This window comes from Anabas testudineus, chromosome 1 (genome assembly GCF_900324465.2).
Source record: "Anabas testudineus chromosome 1, fAnaTes1.2, whole genome shotgun sequence".
NCBI classification, from domain to species: domain Eukaryota; kingdom Metazoa; phylum Chordata; class Actinopteri; order Anabantiformes; family Anabantidae; genus Anabas; species Anabas testudineus.
The window spans coordinates 21,765,629-21,785,710 of record NC_046610.1 but is presented as its reverse complement, the minus strand read 5'-3'; the positions used below and the strand labels follow the sequence as shown (position 1 = coordinate 21,785,710).

General features: G+C 41.7%; 2 protein-coding genes across 2 annotated transcripts; both read left to right on the top strand.

Annotated features, from left to right (window-relative positions):
* Positions 1-7,433: 7,433 nt before the first annotated feature.
* Positions 7,434-12,099, top strand: gpr78a (G protein-coupled receptor 78a). Its single transcript, XM_026360403.1, has 3 exons — positions 7,434-8,125; positions 8,274-8,387; positions 11,567-12,099. The coding sequence occupies exons 1-3, from the start codon at positions 7,449-7,451 to the stop codon at positions 11,808-11,810; spliced, it is 1,035 nt and encodes a 344-aa protein (XP_026216188.1). The 5' UTR covers positions 7,434-7,448; the 3' UTR covers positions 11,811-12,099.
* Positions 12,100-12,712: 613 nt separating this feature from the next.
* Positions 12,713-19,024, top strand: cpz (carboxypeptidase Z). Its single transcript, XM_026360339.1, is given in 14 exon segments — positions 12,713-12,964; positions 13,352-13,384; positions 13,877-13,928; positions 14,078-14,300; positions 14,302-14,401; positions 14,495-14,710; positions 14,914-15,149; positions 16,842-17,003; positions 17,110-17,268; positions 17,400-17,535; positions 17,635-17,774; positions 17,943-18,042; positions 18,240-18,385; positions 18,506-19,024. Coding segments are annotated over 14 exon segments (2,004 nt in total). The 5' UTR covers positions 12,713-12,867; the 3' UTR covers positions 18,710-19,024.
* The last annotated feature ends 1,058 nt before the right edge of the window (positions 19,025-20,082 follow it).

The window sequence follows — 20,082 nt, the reverse complement described above, 5'->3', positions numbered from 1 at the left end:
TGTGAGTCATTACTGACCTCAGCACCCGATAACATTCAGAGTGCCGTTAATGGATGGTAATCAGCATCATCTCCCTGATGCCCGAAAGAAAGCACACACACACACACACACACACACATACACAAACAGACACATTATACACATTATGTGTCATTCAACTTAACCTGGGATTCAAGCCTCTGCTCTTAAGGCATGCAAATCCTAACCTGTGAATCAGTAACATAAAGGATTTCAGGACTTGTATGCACATGGTTTAATGAAGAATTAAATTATAAAATTACATTTAAATCTTTAGCAAACCAGATAAACTGGGTAAAGAAAGATGGATGACCTAGAGACACAGAATGCAGACCGAGGAATCTGGTGAGGCAGCAAAGCTACAGACAGAGTCGACACGATTTGTTATAAAATCCCGTTAAACTGTGGCATTACAGTACTACGAGCCCTAACTACTTCCATCTGTTTCCATCATCCAAGTCTTCCTGTATGACTCATCGCGTCACTGACCAGAACTTGCAGACTTATGCAGAAGCCCAGCTCACCACATCACATCACAAACACATACATACTGTTAGCACGCAGCGTAATAAAGCTAAAGGCTACAGGGATAAGCAGAGTACATTTATATGCTGTGCTGTTTTCTGCCCAGCATCTACGCAGCACCTCCTCCTCCTTAAGTGTACCTAATAAAAATTAGTTTATGTTGCATTCAAGTGCAAAGTTGTACACGCAAGCATAATCTACTGTACATGCTTCAGACTGCTGCTTTACGAGGCTTCATAATATTTGAGTTTTCCAAAGGTCATGTAGATTTCTGGAGATTTAAGGGAGACTGGAATTCCAGGCATCCTTGGATAAGTACGAGTTCTTCATACTGAGATTTTTTCTGGAAATCATCAGCCAATCCACTGTCATATTAAAGCTGCTATTGGACAGAAGTGAGATACTGGATGTCTCCTCTCCTGTGTTTTTCTCTGGCGTTTGGTCCTTTTATTCCCTCCTAACAGGTTTCTATCAGAAAAGAAAGAAAAGGATAACAGAATATTTCGAAGAATGTGTGACCCTTGCACAGATGTGCCAATGCAGCTGCTGAAAGGTTTTATGTTTCACTTCTTCACCTCCTCTGCATATCTGTGTCATTCGTCATTGTCTTCATTTCAGCTCTTTAGTGTCACAACTTGACTGTTTCTTGTTCCAACTTTCGTTTCTTCTTTCCTGAGAAGAAAAACAAGTCCTGGTGTCTCTTGTTGTGGTTTCCACAGTAAATAATAAAGTCAGTTGAATGTGTAATGTTCGCACATGTTGACTGATTGTTACTAGAATGCATTATGATTTCAGAAAGAAGAAAGTTGACTGACAAGAAAAACTTACAGCACGTTATGTCTCATAAAGCTACAGCTCAACTAACCTAGTTTTCTCCCTGTCTCTGGGCTTTATGCTAAGCTAGGCTAACTATGAGTTCATCGCCCAGTTCCTTAATGGGTACGGCTCAGTACAAGACAAGACAAGTGTGTGATATCAGTGTTTTTCATCTAAGTCTTGGCAAAAAGCGAATCAGTGCGTTTCCCAAAATGCGGAACTATTCCCCTGAGATGAAAGCATTTCCATCATGCCCTGAGCAAAACTGTTGAGCATAGTTCTTTCTAAAGTCAGTGTGCTGATGTGGTTTTACACAGATTCCACCAAACTTGATGAGGAAACACACACAAACACACACGCACACAGGAAAGTGAGCCCAGAAATTCTTTTGTCAGGGCTCCAGCGATAGTTAAATCCTGTGAGCCCTTCCTCCAGCTCCCTCTTTCTGGCAGACTGCTGACTCATGCTTTCTCTCTCTCCATCACTGTCTGCCTGTGTCTCTTCCTTAATAATCCAGTTTGCTGCATTCTCCCTCAACTCGTCTTCTTTCTGGGATTTTGAATAATTCAGTTGCGTTCGCTCTCCCTGTGACCCCTGCGTGGGTGTATGCGTGTGTGTGCGCGCTTCACTGGGAGTGCTGGTTAGGTTTGGAGTGTAAGGATGGTGTGCGTGTGGGCGTGTTTATATGTGTAACCCATGTTAGACTCACCCGTCTTCTGCTGGTGCAGTTTTAGTGTTTGAAGAAACACAGTAATTGGCTCCTACTGTAGCTGTGTAGCTGATTTAATGAGAATAAACCCCGCTTTGTTCTGAATAGAGACTCGCCTTACTGTGTGAAAACCAGCGTTTGGCTATGGTAGGGAAAGCTTGTCCTGTCTTGCCATTTATATCTAGTATTGCTTGGCTATCCTGACCGTTTTTGTTTTTTGCAGGAGGTGCTGTGCAGTCACAACTGGTCACACACCTTTTGTTATGCTTGTAAAACCAAATTGCAAAATAAATTGCAACATAAGAAAGCAGTTTTTGAAAAATCCAATATCCAGACGTGTCCTTTTCACATATTTAGAAAAAGAGACATCTGGAGCTCACGTTTGTGAAAATAAATAACGAGTCTGTCAGCCAACAAAAACAGAAACTGTCAGCCAACAAAAACAGAAAGTGTAATCTTGCTGCAAAGGAGAAATACATGTTCTCTAATGGCTCAGGAGTCAGCCAGAATGGTTATTTCTAAAATAATAAACTCCTCCATGGACTGCAAAGACAATAGGCATCCAAATAGTGACCAGTGGACTGTAACTTTAAACATGAAGACTCTGATATGCAGAAATGACTTGGTTCCTTCTAGTCACATGAGCTCAAATCACTGGTTGATCTGCCAGGTACCGTCCCTTTTCCTATTTGGAGATTTCACATTAACAGTTTTCCGGATCTCTCAGCAAACACCGAGACACTTATTCAAAATACATGTTGCCTTAATTTGAGTCTGCAAACACAAGTACACACAAATTCCTATCTGGCCAACTATATCCAAAAAATAACCTAGAACATTTCAAACCCATTTGAAATAAGTTAGATGGTACAACAGTTCTCCCAAACATATACCACACACTATTTGTAGCACTTTGAGGTAGAAACTATTTCTTAACTATTTATAAGATATTCTGTGCACAGAACTCCCATTAAATATATGTGTGCACAGAGAAGAAAAAATGAGTATTCACAACAACAAAGATGAGCTTAAACATTGCAGACAAACGCGTGAAAAAGTATTGCATCTTTTTTGGCATCGTACACTTGCATACACTAGTGCTCTGGTAAGGCTCCCATACTGTGAACACGTGACTGAGAGGGAGCGAGAGAGGCAGGGAGTGAACAGGGAGAGTGACAGAGAGCATGCATGAGAGTGAGTCTACGTGTGTGTCTGGACATGTGAGTGTCTGTGTGAGTTAGCGTTTCTGCGTTCGGAGCATTTGCTCTGTAGCTCACAGGGCTAAGACCTATTTATACTCCCAGACTCCCACGTTCCAGAAACGCTCACCCATGACATTTGTTTCCATTTGTTTTCTTACCCGCATCAGCTTCTCGTCCCTCATCTTTTATATCTTGTTCGCTTCTCATCACCATCACCATCATGACCGGACAGGAGCGTGCTACTATCACCTCGGCAAAATGCCTTGCTCTCAGGTCTTTCAAGTGCACAGTTGAATTGAATAGAGCGGACAGATCAGGGTCACTGCTGCCAAAAAGGTGTCTTTCTATTCACTCAGTGGCTACTACTAAAGAGCCACACTTAAAGGTGCAGGCTTTTGGAATAATGGTGCATTTAAATGTATTTTTCCAGTTTCAAATAGGCTAAATTCACCTGCAGTGAATCAAGCCACAGGACAACTGAGGATGACTTGCGTGCAGCAGTGAGAACGATGGGCAAAGATGGGTGCTGGAAAGAAAGTGAATTTTTTTTTTTTTTGCTTAAAGGGAAAGGAACAAATGCAAACTTAAGGTGATGGAGAGAGCTTGTTGTGTTGCCGACCGTGGGAACAGTGATGTTATGTAATCGCACACACACATTCCCAGCATATACAGAGAGTCACAGAACCAGGGGCAGTGGCTTATGGGGGAAGTCGGATAGTTCCCTCGCCTGCTAACGGGACTTCTTAAGTGCTTCTGCCATCAGCATCTTCTGTGCAAAAACACAGCCATCTTGCATAACAGCCTCTCCAGCCATGAGAAACCAGAAGAAACACGTGACCAATGAGAGAGTTCCCTCCAGCTAAAGGGTGATTTCTCATTCTCTCTGTTCCTCTTTTTTTTTTCACTCGCACTCCTTCTCCTTCTTAGCAACAAAGAGGTTTTTCCTTCCTAGCGACAGAGCCTTTAAGTTAACAAGCTGTCCACTGAGGACAGCACAAAAAGGACACCACATTGAGTGCATTACAACATATACTGTAAATGTGATCTTCTGAGAACCTGTTAATAATTGGATATAAAAGCAGCAGTGGGGATAAAAAACATCTGGGCATAGGGAAGAAAAGCAACACAACCCAACTTCATGACTGTAGACAAACCTATATAATGTGTATAATGTATACTGAGGAAGAAGCTGCCCAAGCAGTCACACACAGTACCTTCCATGCCACAGTATAATGACATCATAATACAGAGAAACAACATGTGTGTGAAAAGTTTAGTTTTGACACCCAATTAAAAGGCCAGACACCTTTAACAAGAATCAAAGGTCATCCAAAAACTCATGAGATCGACACTCCAGGGTCCAGACTCCAGATTAACGTCCAGGAAGTCAGTGGCTTAAGTTTTTCTTGTCTGGGTGAACCTTCAAGGTATCTTGGCAGGGACAAGTTTCTAACTAACAATGCCTTTCCATTGGTGTGCCACAGGGCTCAGTTCTTGGTCATCTACTTTTTTCTCATAACAATACTGCTTCCCTAGGTCCCATCATCCAGTTGCATGGCTTTTCCTATTGTTGCTATGCTGACGACATTGATGATCAACTAAGCCTCACTTACGACACCTCCTCTGTATGCATCGCAATTCATTGTGCAGGCTCTGCTCTTACCTCGTCCTGACTACTGCTACTGTATGTCTTGCTGACCGGGTTACCAACATGCACCGTCAAACCCCTTCAGATTTCAAAATGCAGCGTCACATTTCATTTTTCATCAGTACACATTACACCCTTCAGATCTCTGCACTGGCTTCCTGTACCTGCCCAAATCAGGTTCAAAGCACTGACCCTTACCTATAAAGTGCTCAACCCAACAGCACCTGCCTACCTGAACTCTCTTATCTGGGTCTACAGTCCCTCCCATCCACTGCACCCAGTCAATTAAATATGAGACAAATTGAGTGCTGTGGAGAATTGCATGGGACAACTAGCAATGCAAGTACATTGTGTAAAATTATTGATAACACATATCTTGGCAATGTACGCATGACCAAACACTTTTAAAACATTGTCTGGTGATACTGATGATTTTGACTTAGTTACAATAGGGATAGATGGTTTTGGCCACATGCTGTTTTCAGTTCACTAACAAGGTAATCTTGGTGTGTATAAAACCCTGACCATGCCATTGTATTCTGTTACCAAGGAAGGGGTATGGGTGATAATTGACTTGTTACTCTGTGTTATAGCAAATAACACTATGATGAGCTGTGCAGTGTGTCTTGTAGTTAGGGTATATTTTATTCTGTGCATCTCTCCATGTACAGAGTGTTGATTTTGTGTGTCAATCTGTGGCTCAATGCTGTATTTTTGTTATCTTATTTTGATTTATTTTATGACTCAAAGCTTCATAAACCCCAGTTACATGTGTCTTTTTTTCAACTACATTGAATCAATTCAATTTGAGACAAATAGAGTCATATCAAGAAAATTTAAAACACAATTTGAAGCCACAGAAACAGAACAACATACCTTTGTAAAGTCTCAATTTCAGTTTTAGATTTTACATACATTTGCATGTGGTGTTATTTTTAAATAACATTTTTAAAACAGTTAGGAGTGCAAGATGAAAAGGCCACATTAGTTTCCACAGCAGTTGTAAAATGCATACATAAACATGAAACACATAACAGTAAACCTATTTACTGTATTTTACTCACTTTCCACTTTATTTTATTTTATTTAGACATTTTAAATCCTAATGAGAAGTGAGTTTGTCACCAGAAGGTTGACTGTTCAATCCCCAACCAGGTTGAGCCCCTGAGCAAGGCCCTTAACCCACCTGCTCCAGTGGATCTGCAGTGGTCAGATGGTCGTGCTGGGAAGGTTCCTGGTAATTGTGATCAGGGTTTCTCTGTGACTACCCTTAATAAATAACAATTGAAATAAACCTTTTATATAACCACACATGATGTGTACTAAAATACTTCCACATCACTGTCACCACCTTGTTCATGTAAAGAGATTTTAGCCTCTTCTATTATGATGATGATTAAAACTCATTAGCATTACAGTTCAGAGGGTGTACCGAAGTATTTTTCATCTTTATTCATTTTTCCTCTCAGCCTCGGGTTCCATCCTTGCTTACTTCCCCTTCCTCGCTCCAACCTGCATTTGTAATATACTGTAGATTACAGCAAACACAGCGTCTCATATTTTCAAAAATGTGGAATTAAACGTTTGAGGAGAGATCAACACAAATCAGTGCTAAAGAAGACGAAGTTCAAAGAGTGATGAAGCCACCAGAGATTTGGTGTTGCTATGGAGATGAGTGATTCTGTGCATGTGTGTGTGCATGTGTGTGTTCTTCCCCTGATGTTTAGGAGGCGTAGACTTAATCTGTCACTGTGGTCACAGAGTAACTGTGGCTATGTGCTCATGTTGATCCACTGGAAGGTATAACATGAAATATATGCAAAGAAAGGACACAAAGAGTAACTCTCACCCACACACACACACACACACACACACACAGACAGACCACAAATTAATCATATTTCTTACATTTCAGAGAGTGTCAAAAAAAAAAAAAAAAAAAAAAAACACACACACAAGCATCACACAAGTTGTGCCAAAACACAACTCCCATTATGGGGTAAAAACTGGACTTTGTGCGCAAACACCGTGACACCCACATCTGAGACATTAACTCCTGCTTGCATGAATATTGTTCAAGCATCACATGAGCCAGCTACCACCGGCACGTGCAGAGCGCACGGCATCGCCAGCCAGAGAGGAGGCGCTGGATAGTGCGCATGATCGAGAGTAAACAGAGAGAGAAAGCACTTGGTAACCTGAAGTCATCATCTGCACAGCTTCTTACTTTGGATCCAACAACAGTAACTACCCACTGAAGAAAAGAAAACACAACCAGCACTAGTTTAATATCTGGGTATCTTTGCAAACATACATGCGTGTGAGGTAAAAAAAAAAGAACAAGTTGATGTCACTGACTACAATTTCAGCACACTGGACAGCTCTCTCCGCGTGTCTCGTGTTCACAAGCGCGCTTCTGCCATGTGCGCCGGTAGGAGGACCAGCTGGTGGAGGGCACGAGCAGAGCGCATGGCGGACTCTCCACAGCATCCTCCCCAGAACTGCTGCTGCTAACGCCGAGCCTCGAGAGATGAGCATCCCGGAGTTCCTCCTGGAAGTGTCCATTGTGGTGGTAACTGTGGTCTCGTTGTTAACGAACTTGTCAGTGCTGCTATGTTTCACCCAGAGCGCAGACTTAAGATCCCATGTGCCGGGACTCTTCATCATAAACCTCTCTTTCTCCAACGTCCTCCTCGCTGTTGTCAACATGCCTGCCACTTTTCTCGGCGTGGCCGAACGCGCAAAGCCCTTCGGGGACTTGTTCTGTCAAGCTGTCAGCTTCTCTGAGACCTTTCTTACCACTAATGCCATGTTGAGCATGGCGGCGCTGAGCATGGACAGGTGGATAGCCGTGGTGTTTCCCCTAAGTTACTCCAGTAAGATGCGCTACAGGGACGCTTTGCTGATCTTGGCCTACTCCTGGCTGCACTCTCTCACCTTTTCTCTGACCCAGATGCTGATGGACTGGGGAGGATACAGCCACACATATGCCTCTTGCACACTGCACCTGAACAGAGAGGAGAGGCGCGAGCAGCGGGCCGCCTACGGGATCTTCACAGTGCTCTTCCACCTCAGCAGCTTTGTGCTCTGCCTCCTTGTTCTGTGCTTCGCCTATCTGAAAGTTTTGAGAGTGGCCAGATCCCACTGCAAGAGGATAGATGTCATCACAGTGCAGACTCTGCTCCTGCTTGTGGACCTCCACCCCAGGTACAGTTGGTATCTTAGAGACAGCACTGCATATGATGTTCACACTGCAGTTTGATATTTATAAAGTAAAAAATAAAGATAAATATGACTAAAAATGGCATGAAACCTGTTTTGTAATACCAGTCCTGATTTCTTTTCTCTGTGTCAGTGTGAAGGAGAGATGTCTAGCTGAACAGAAGAAGAGGAGGCAGCGCGCCACTAAAAAGATTTGCATCTTCATCGGCTCCTTCATCCTCTGCTTTTCACCCTATGTTATAACAAGGTAACACCATGCTCAGCAGCTCACTGCCTATTTTTATCCTGGTTAACCTACTGTTCAGCTTTTACATTCCCAGGTGCTTTTACAATAGTGGCTCTAATGAAAAACAAACTCTGTAAGAGTTGATATAATTGGGGGTTTTGTATTGACCATGTTTATTTCAGATTGTTATTGTGGGATAACTAGAAACAATATCATGAAGACTAGTAGTTTGTACAACTCAATACAAGAGCTCTGAAATACTACCTTAGCAAAATTCTCAATGTCTACTTATTGTTAAGTTGTGTCTGACAAAGAAAAGTATTTCCAATATATTGCAACTATATACTTAAATAAAGAGCAACTTATAGCCCCAGATTAAATAAGTTAACAAGCAAATTCAACAGATTGTAATTATTGCAATTTATTCCATTAGACTGTACAAGTATTCATAAAAACGACATGCAGTTTTCAAGGACCCAGCTTAACAAATGCTTGCACACAGTCATAGTTTAGTATGGAAGCTCATTTGTGCCACTAGAAACAAAAGTAAGAAGAAAATCTGTAAAAAACCTGTGAAGTCTCTCTCTCTCTCTCTCTCTCTCTCTCTCTCTCTCTCTCTCTCTCTATATATATATATATATATATATATATATATATATATATATATATATATATATATATATATATATATATATATGTGTGTGTATATAGTTTTGGTTAAATTAAGGCACAAAAACAGCTTAGATCAATTTGGGGATAAGTCGGATGAGTCGGTTTAAAATGACAATAAAGGGGAACTTTTGTCATTGTTACAATAATAAACACATGGTTTAGGTTCAGGAATGACTGTGGTCATGCTTTAAAAATATGCTTGAGTCTATTAACCCCTAAGAATTTTCTCTGCTGTTGAAGAAGTATTTAAAAAAAAAATCTGATTTTCCTAGTCCAAGTCCTAAAATTAGATAAAGGGAAAATGTACCAGAAAATTACAAACTTTCATTATTTCTGGAAACTTATGTGGGATGGCTATCAGTTGAGTTTGGGAGACTCTGCCTTATTTAAAGAAGTCTCTTATTCATGTCTGCTCTTGACAACAGAGGTTTGTTAAAGTGTGGCTCGAACAAAGGAGATTTCTGATGACTGTAGAAGAAGAGTTACTTGGTACTGAAAAGGTTACAAAAGAATTCCTAAATTGACGGACTGCATCATTCAGTGGTCAGGAAACATTTAACACCATTGCTACTCTCCCAAGGAGTAGTCAACAAGCAGAACATGAAACAGCAACAGTCACATGAAACCCCAAGTTAAGTTCTAGGAAACTGAAAGGCCACTCTTGCAGTCAGTCAATGGGCCTTATTCACTCTGCAGAGGAACCGTCTTCACAAATGTTTTGCTACCTGGGATGTGCTCCTAGATAAGAGCACAACATACAAATATTCAAGAGCACTCTTGTGCAATTTTGAGTGCTGACGTGTTTGTGCAAAATAACAGGTTATTGCATTTTTGTTGATTCTACAGTTATGTAATATCATAGGATTTAAATTATAATCATATTTTTTAGCATTCTTATGATACAAATATGACAGCAGACTTGCTCAGCACAGATAACTCTGGGTAAGTCTGTTTTCCAGAAGAGTAGATGCATTTTATTTTTCTCTGATAAGAGATCAGACGTGCTGCAGTGTCTTGGTTTCAGAACTACTGACACTTTTCTTCCATTTGGAGTCTAGTGCTCCACCATCTTCCACTTTCCTTTTTTAGATTTCTGTGTGAGAGTCCTATGTGTGCATACAGCCCTGCAGACTTTTTTTGTCCTATGCTAAATAGGGAACCATTAGAACTGCTTTCAGTTTATGAAGACAGTGGAATTAATCAATATGAAAACAAAGGTACGAGCAAATCGGATGTGTTTAAGAGCACAACAACAACAGAGTGTGTAGAGTGTGTTGCAAGGAGGAAGCCACCTCTTTTGTCTCATTAGTTTAATAGGGTTCTATTTCTCTAGTTGTGTAGACTTGCATGAAAATCCCATTGTAATAATATTTATGCAGAAATAGAGAAAATTCCAAAGGGCTTATGAACCCAAGCACCATTCTGTATAGGTTTTTATATATTGTTGACTGTCAGCATTCTCCTGTGTTGAAGCCCAGAGAGATTTGTGACATGGATGTAAACATGTTTTATGGCACTGGGTGAAATAATATGCTGACATTTTTTTGGCATCACAGTCTCACTACAGTGCAAGTGTTCACAGAGCACATTTTGTTATGTTACCTTATTCCAAAACAGATTAAATTCATTATTTTGCAAACAATACTCCATAATGACAACATGAGAGAAGTTTGTCTGAAATCTTTGCAAATTTATAAAAACTAAAAATATATTTAAAAAAAACAACACATGTACACACATGCATGTAAGTATTCACAACGCTCAATGCTCTCTTGGCACCAATTACAGCATCAAGTCTTTTTGATTATGATGTTGAACGATGAACCGTCACCCCAGTCTGAGATCCAAAGTGCTCTGGAACAGGTTTTCGTCAAGGATGTCTCTGTACATTGCTGAATTCATCTTTCCTTCATCCTGACTAGTCTCCCAGTTCCTGCCGCTGAAAAACATCCCCACAGCATGATGCTGCCACCACCATGCTTCACTGTAGGGCTGGTATTGGCAACGTGGGGAGTGGTGCCTGGATGATGGAGGCCACTGTGCTCATTGGGAGGAGGATGCTCAGTGGAAAAGGGATGTACCAGAGTTTAAGCAAAGACTGTGAATACTTATGTACCTGTGATATATTCATTTTTTTATTTTCAATACATTTGCAAAGATTTCAAACAAACGTCTTTCACATTGTCTTTATGGGGTATTGTTTGATACTTTCTTAATGTCCTTAGAGAAAGGGTAGGGCTCAGGGTTCAATGTCTTATCCAGGGACATTTCGAAACATGGCTCAGAGTTGAGGGGACCCGCCAATCAAACCACCTACTCCGGGGGACTGCCCGACCAACTTAGCCACAGTCACGCCTTAATTTTGCTGAAAAAAAAGTATTTAATCCAATCTGGTTATCATGGGAAAAGCTCCCCTCAATGGGGAAATAACAAAGATTTTTTTTTTGTTTATTTATTTCTTTGAGCTTTCATATTCAGAACACCAGGTGGCTCAGGATTCACATCTTCTTCTTGTATTCCTCCTGCAGGTTGGTGGAGTTGTTGCTCTCTGTGCCCATTCCTCGCTACTGGGGCATTGCGACCAAATGTTTGTCCTATGCCAAGGCTTCCAGCGACCCGTTTGTCTACTGTTTGCTGCGGCAGCAATACAGAAAGGTCCTGGTCAGTGTTATCAGCCGGGTTCTGAGAAAGGATCGGTATTTGTTGTCCGCCCACAGCATGAGCAGCACGTTGGACACCACAGATGACAACTGTATTGCTAGAATCACCTGAGGTCAATGTGTTAGGGTTGTGTTATAAATCTTTCAACACCTGCATCTGTTCTTGGGTCTGTGTCTTAATAGATAAGGCGGAAAGGAGTCAGTGTCTTGCTCAACAACATTAAAACAGAGGGCTGAAGCATGAGACTGTTGAACCACAGTGTTGTGCACTGGGATAGCTGCGAAAGACACAAAAAATGTATTCTCAGTAAGAGCTCACTGGCCTCTGATGTGTGCCAAAAGCCTTTTCAGACTCCACAGACTGTTGTTTCCACAGGGCTTGTCGGTTTGCCAAGGACACACCACATACAATCCACAACACCATGTTTATTACCATCATCAGTGGAAATGTTTGACTTGGTAAAGATGGGTCTTCATGTTTCAGTGAAAACTGAAAAATTGTTTATTCCGATAACTGTTTTGAAGTTATTATTAAAGTGTGTGTTAATGAGTGCCATCTGTAACCATATACGTAAGTGTAAAAAGAAATCGATGTGAGGATTTGCCATAATGTTATATCACAGCAACAACACACATTAAAGAAGTAACTCCACTGCCACTGTTTTAAATCTTAGCACACGCAGTTCAAACTAATGAAAGGATTGAAGAGGTGAAATAAAGACATCAGAAAACCAACACCGAGAAAGGCTCCTCTTATTATTCCTTTGCCTGTTGACAGGACTTTCTTGGGACCTCCCCAGAGGGTCAAGCTTGAACATAAGTTATTAGTTCATAAATACAAAAGGATGAGATAAAAGTTAATCGGTAATGAAACTCTGTCAACTCTCACAAGCCACGTTTCTTCCTTGTATACCAACACACACACACACACACACACACTAATCTGTGCAGTGAAATATGATCTGCGCTCCCTCGTAACGCGCTGGCGCACACACACACACACACACACACACACACACACACACACGTTCGTTTTTCAGGTCATGGATGCTCTGCGCTCAAACAAAGGAAGGAGGTCTCCGTGCGGTGGGTGGTAATTATCATACAGGGAGCGCAGAAAGTTCCAGCTTCAAACACGCACTGCCACATCACGCTCCGTCGTTGACAACATGCACGCAGTAGGACTCCTGGTGCTCTTTGTCTCCTGGACGAGAAGTTGTTGGTGCGCCCCGCAGCAGAGCTGTGATCCTGGAGACGAGGCGTTAGGTAAGCTCGCTTCAGGGTTGAGGCTACAGTGCGTGCTGGGCGACTGGAGGACTAGTGGAATGAGTAATATGGAGGGTGAATCGCCAAAGTCTCTATTCTTAGGGCTGCCGCGGCTTCAGCGCTCATCCTGCCTCTCATTCTTCCATGGCTTTGCCGTCACGCAAAGCTGACAGCGACTTCATGTTGTAGACACACTGTCACCTGCTGTTTGCTCCAGAACCATAACAGCCTTGAAATAAACAATGATTAACTTAGGCACAGTCTTTGCTTTGGGATCAGTCTAGCTCTTGAAGACATCGCCCCCTAGCGTCCTGTTCGTGAGCCACTTACGCGTTTATAACCTTTTTAAAGTTTGTTCTTTTTTGTCTTCTGTGTTTTATTTCCCAGGAAGATGCAGCAACAGTGTAAATGAAGAAAAACGTAGGTGGATAACTCCTTCATTATTTGTTTCCATGTGTGTGTTGTTAAGTGTCAGTACAGTACAGTAAATAACCAGCGTAAGAAGTTCTGATTGCTGAACACAGTTTTCCATCATCTGCTGTAAAGTGGAATGACGTTGAAAGATCAGGTCATCATTTCACCTTCAGGGCTGTTCGAAAAGCCAAATGCTGCTGCAAGATGCAACATGTCTCCTCTTCAGCTGCAGCATGCCAGCAGGATTTATGGACTTTTAAACATCCTATAATGTACTATTGTACGCCAGGTGCTTTACTCAGCTCTAGTTGTTCATAGTGTGAAGATCATAGTGTTTCTTTAATGTATCCTGTTAAAGATGTGCAGATCTTCAGCACAAAAGGATTTAGCTAGTTTAAGATTTTCTTTAAAATCAAGAAGTTATGTGTTTTGATAAGCTATTAAATAATAGTGTGTCTGTAAATACTGGCCTCTCTACCTTCTCTCTCTCTCTCACAGCTACCTGTACAGAGCTGAATCTGGGCTACTGCAATGACTTGGAATACTCTAGGTGGGTCGTAGTGTAGAAGTTGGCACCAATGCATGGACATCCGTGATAGCTAAAAATACATATCTTTTCCTGCTTTAATATTTCTTCATAAGACATGAAGACTTGTTATCTAAATGTAAATATCATGTTTTGAATCACTGCTCCTCTAGAACCATATTCCCAAACATCCTTGGCCACCAGAATCGCTTGGAGGCTGAATCGGGGGCAGAGTACCTCCTCCTGAGCGTCATCCATGGCCTGCTCAATGGGGAGTGCTCCCCCGAGATACGCCTCGTAGGCTGTTCGGTACTGGCCTCGCCCTGCAAGGATAATAAGATGATCAAGCCCTGCCGTAGCACATGTGAGGCGCTGAGGAAGGACTGTGCCCATGCCTTTTGAGGCTATCGAAATGGCCTGGCCGTACTTCCTCGACTGTGACCGCTTTTTTGCTAGTGACCAAGAAGGCTGCTTTGACCCACTGGGAGGGCTCAAAGGTAACGCTCATCACAGTTTTTTTGTTGGACAGATTCAAACCTGTAAAAACAAAATAAAAACACCCTTCTAAATGCCCGGTATCTCTCTTATAGCCAGACAGGAGATAGCAATGGCTGGTATCTCTCCTGAGGAACCCAGCACCATCATCCAGTTTACCCACACCTCCAATTCTCAGATGTACAGCATACTGAGGAGAACAGCAGCCAAGTGCTCCCATATCTCTCACGTCTACAGCATTGGACGGAGCACAGAGGGCAGAGATTTGCTAGTTATTGAGTTTACCAACAACCCTGGGCAGCATGAGCTATGTGAGTAAGACGTTGCAGCGCAGATTGATTGTGACTAATTGTACCAAGTGGATTAGAAGCTAATGAGACTTACCATCCTTTTAGCCAGCACATGTGCCATAACCTTCATCATCGTATAGTAAGTCAACATTGTGTTGTGACAAAGTGGTCAAAAAACATTGAATGCAGCTTTAATCCTGTTTGCTTCTCCCTGAGAACTGTAGTGGAGCCAGAGATCAAGCTAGTGGGCAACATGCATGGCAATGAGGTGCTGGGCCGCCAGCTTCTCATCTACCTGGCCCAGTACCTGTGTTCAGAGTACATTCTGGGAAACCACAGAATTCAGTCCATCATCAACACAACACGCATCCATATTCTGGCATCCATGAACCCCGATGGCTATGAGGTGGCCGCCTCAGAGGTAGAGGATAGCGATGACCCGGAACTCAGCAACCCAGAAGTAAATATTGTTAACAGTCAAAAAAGACAAAGCCATTATCCGCTGTCATGCCACCTCAAGCTTGAGGTGTGGAGGTGGAGGAATTAGGTACTCGCTGACGGAGTCTTCAGATTCTTATTGCAAAGGGTTTGTACTGGGCAGTTGTGGGTTGTGAAATAGGGCACAATAGAGCATCCTTATAAAAATGTACAGCAGCGACAGCCTATATCAGTGAGTATCAGTCAGCACAGAGGCTACTGATATAAAAAGTCATAGAAAAGGAAATATTTACCTTTAACTTTCTTATCCTGAAGCATGGGCAATGGTCTTAGTTATACTGATTGTATTTCACATCCTTGGCAGCTTGATCATGAATCATTTTACTATTGGTAATATGATGATGTTGCTATTTAAGGGGTAATTTGGTTAAGAAGAATAGGTAGTAGTGAGGTTACTGTAGCTACATTTGCTAAACTGATATAAGCTGTATATAATCCGACTACTTAAGACTTCCACCTCCTACCTATCTGTCTGCAAAGACTCACTAGTTCTAGAAAAAAGCATTAACAAAGCATTATGGGGAATGGGATAACTGCATGCATGCTATGTTTTTACTAACCAGAGATTGAAGTACTAATTACTGTAGCGGTTTGTTTGCAGTTGTCACAGTCTCTCTCCTCTGTGTTGATTCTACTGCACATTATCCTGTAGGACTGTTCAGACAGCCGACACTGATTTTCTGCAGGCAACGTGACAACCATGAAAAGGACTAATCACGCGAGTCCTTGCCTTTGGCTTTGTCACAGTACCTCTAACAAGTTCAGCATTCACCCAATATGATTATGCTGTAGACCTAATTGCTCAAACGTGTGCAGCAGTCATTTGGCACAGGACTGTGCAGATCACACTGTTAGGTCTACTGTGAACATAATTATTGGCCATGTATGCAACGTGCAATCTAAAATGTAATCTGTAGCTTTATTTCTTAAAGGGTGACTTCACCGATTTTCATCTTCAGCTTCCTGTGGAAGCACAGAGCTATTGTGCATGTACTTGAATAAGACTCATCAGCGGTCAGCTGGAAATCAATGAAGACGCCCTTGAAATGCAAGCATAGAGTGAATACATTTGATATATTTACATGCATGGGTTTTAATCTGGTAGCTGGCACCAGTGTTAGTGATGCACAATACGTACGGGTGACACATTAATGAAAGTGTGCAGAATATTGTGCCTTTTATTAATACGATCTGAATTAAAATGTTATGAAGCTATGAATGAAGTTATGAATGTAGTCATATATTTTGCATTGCATGTTGTTATTTCAGAAAGCAAATTTAAACCTCAAGCTACCATATTTGTACTGTATGTGGCAACGTATACATATATGTGCACAATATGTTACAGTTTGCATAAGTAAAAAAATCTGTTTTGATAGTTTGAATGCAAAAATCATAGATTTCGTGCATTTTCCTCTCACCTGAAATATGAATTATTTCCCCACATGTACAGATTTTCTCATGACGGATATATGGTCTTGTCTACATGTTAACAATAGAATTAACAAATATAGTCTAACATGTTCATTCTTGTACTTCTCTCTAACGTCTCCATCACATAATCATTGTTTCCACTAATATCACCGTCATTATTATGATTAGTGTTTTACAGTTCTGTCTAACACGGCGAGCTTTTGGAACTTACATGTTTCAGGGCCACTTGTTAAATGGTTGGACCAATGGCAGGACGAATGCCCAGAACATCGACTTGAATCGAAATTTTCCAGACCTCACCACCATCTACTATCGGAACCGTCGGAGCAGACACTACCGCATTGACCACATCCCAATTCCAGACTCCTACTGGTCTGAAAAGGTAAGGGGGGCATTCGTTTCCATTTATAGGACCATATGTAAAACTATCTGCATTGGATATTTCAGCCTTGATCTCGAAACAATCCAATTCTACCTTTGGACCACAGGTGGCACCAGAGACCTATGCAGTGATGAAGTGGACCAGGTCACTGCCATTTGTTCAGTCTGCCAGTCTCCATGGAGGGGAACTGGTGGTCACTTATCCATTTGACTTTTCTAGACACCCGCTTGAGGAGAGGATGTTCTCCCCCACTCCAGATGAAAGGGTAAGATGGAAGGATAGATCTGTGAATCAGTGGGTAGATTAATCACTTACTGTACTCCACAGACAGTTTAATATGACTTCAAATCTAAAAACCTGTGTATAAACCTCTCTTCGTGATCTCCCAAATGTCAGATCTTCAAGCAGCTTGCTCGCACCTACGCCGATGCCCACGCCACCATGTCAAACAACGACACGGAGAGGTGTGGCGCTGGCTTTTACAGAACTAGAGGCATCCTCAATGGGGCACAGTGGTACAGCTTTGCTGGTGGTGAGACACCACTTTTCACAGTGCAGATACATACACGTTGTTTTGTGTACTCCTAACGTTGACTGAGAGTGACCCATTATGTGCACGTCTTTTTTACAGGCATGCCAGACTTCAACTACTTGCACACTAATTGTCTGGAGATCACTGTGGAGCTGGGCTGTGATAAATTCCCCTCAGAGGTGGAGCTCTATCCAGAGTGGAAGAGGAATAAGGAAGCTTTGCTCAGTTTTCTCGAGTCTGTAAGGAAGGCTTCAGTAACTGGACTACTTTGTGTTTAAATGTTTTTAAATGACACTAAAAGATGAATCATTGACAATGAAAATGTGAAGCAGCATAATTTCTCTCAAAGCCCCTATGCAGACAGGGAAATAACATGTCTTGTCATCGTGGTTTCTGTCCCTGAACAGGTCCATCGAGGATTAAAGGGGAAAGTTACAGATCCGGATGGAAATGGGATAAAAGGTGCAACTATCTCTGTCAAGGGAATGAGGAAAGACATAACCACAGGTGAACACATTCTTCCATGCTTATTTATTGTTCCTTGTCATGCTGCTGTGTCATGGTGTATATCTGGAATAAGCCAGACTGTTCTCAGCCGCATCAGCATTGACATTGCTTTTCTTAGTTTCATGTGTGTCACATCGTGTCTGACATGTCGACTGCATCCTGTTCTCTTCCTACTCCCTCTTTTTCTGTGCCTTCAGCTGAAGATGGAGACTACTGGCGGCTGCTGAACTCTGGCACTCACATCCTGACAGCCACAGCCAAAGGTTACTCCAAAGTCAGCAAAAGGGTTCGCCTGCCCGCCAACATGAACAAAGCTGGTCGAGTAGATTTTGTCTTGAAGAAGGTCTGAGTCTTCATTTTGACGCAATTCATTATTTTTAAATCTCACTTTCTTGACATGCATGGTCATTCATCAATCACCTCTGCTTTCCACCTTCACCCCCAACCCCCCACCTGCATCCAGGTCCCTGTGAAGCCTGATATTGACGACCACCTATTCCCCACAATAGACACATGGGATCGATTTGACCCTTACAACCAGTTTGAGCGCAACAGGGAGCCAGAGAATGAAGAAATGATCGAGCAGCAGGAGAAGCCTTGGTGGTGGGCCTACTTTTCCCAGTCTGGCAGTGTGTCACCTCCACAGTGGCTACTGCGAAATGTCTAATCCAACTTTAGGACAATAAAGATCCCATCGTCCCACCGGAGAGGGAGACTGGTCATGGACGGTCTCACATCAAATCCTACTGATGCTCTCAGAGGCGTCTCTGTAGCAGGAGCTATTACACTGAAATCAGCAGTACCTAAATAGGTTTCAGTGCTTCTTGGAAGGATGTGACTTAATGTGATGTGAACTTAATTCAGGCCTTTAAGTGGAATTCTGGGCAATATTTTCTTTGAAGTTGCTTTTAATTTGTTGTAAAAGTTAAAGAATAACGAATGCCTAAATGGTCCACCTTTTAAAGTGTTCACTGTCAAAAAATGTTATGTGTTATTACATTACACAGGTGGATTTGTTTTTGTACTGTAGCCACATTTAACGCATCACGCAAGCCACTCCAAATCTCATATTCAGCACTTCACTTAAGCTTGGATTAGCAGCGATACTGTGCCGTTTGAAATTATTGCTTTGTTTCAAGTATCAAAAATAAATGTCAAATATTTCAGGTATGTTGTGTTTGTTTTTTATTTTATTTTAAAAACATTTAACAGACCATACTTTAATGGACACTGGCCCTACAAGTACTGTACGTGACACCTTTCACACGGGTGTTTTGTAGCCTTTGATCAGCAGAGGGCGCCAGAGAACATAGAATGACTGGTTTAATTAGTGATGGATGTTAAATAGAGCATGCATTCCTAAATGTACATTAATTCACAAACTCATTTTTGTAATTCAGTAATTAGTTTACGGTTATGTTTTTACAAACTGCATAACAGAATAATAAGATAATAGGGTTTGTTTGGTATTTGGCATTTATTTTGTAGATTTGAAGTGGAAGATAGGAAGTCATAAATAATCTGCAGACACACGTCAGTCGTTGGGCTTTCAGACGCATGGCCCCAGAACCTATCACCACCTCAAAGAATGCTTTATGTTTTTTAGCTGTCATTTAATGATATGACCATGTTATGAGTGCCATAACATTGAGTGTCACTGCCAAATGTCCAACATTAGCATTGTTTTTTTTTTCAACCTCAGACATAAGTTATATTCTTTAAGAACAAAAAAAACAAAAAAAAAAACAGAGTATAATCAAAATCTGCACATTTTCATTAAATTATAAATAAAATGAGACTTGAAATGAAATGATTCCTTCCTGTTATACAACCACCTGGAAAGGTTCATCTGTGAGCCTCCCCGCCAATGTTCCTTGAACACCCAATGGGGGGAGTGCTGCCCCAAATTAAATCATGAAATCTGCTGTACTGCCATGACAGGAAGTCAGTATGCAGCATACCTGAAAGGTGTGATCTCATTGTTATTGACATTGGTTACACCAGTGTGTGCAAGGAGGAAATGTGTACTGGGGATATGTT

Coding starts and splice junctions, on each gene's coding strand:
- gpr78a (XM_026360403.1), top strand. CDS start 7,449: ATGAGCATCCCGGAGTTCCTCCTGGAAGTGTCCATTGTGGTGGTAACT. Junction 8,126..8,273: donor CTTGTGGACCTCCACCCCAG/GTACAGTTGGTA, acceptor TCTCTGTGTCAG/TGTGAAGGAGAGATGTCTAG. Junction 8,388..11,566: donor TCACCCTATGTTATAACAAG/GTAACACCATGC, acceptor TTCCTCCTGCAG/GTTGGTGGAGTTGTTGCTCT.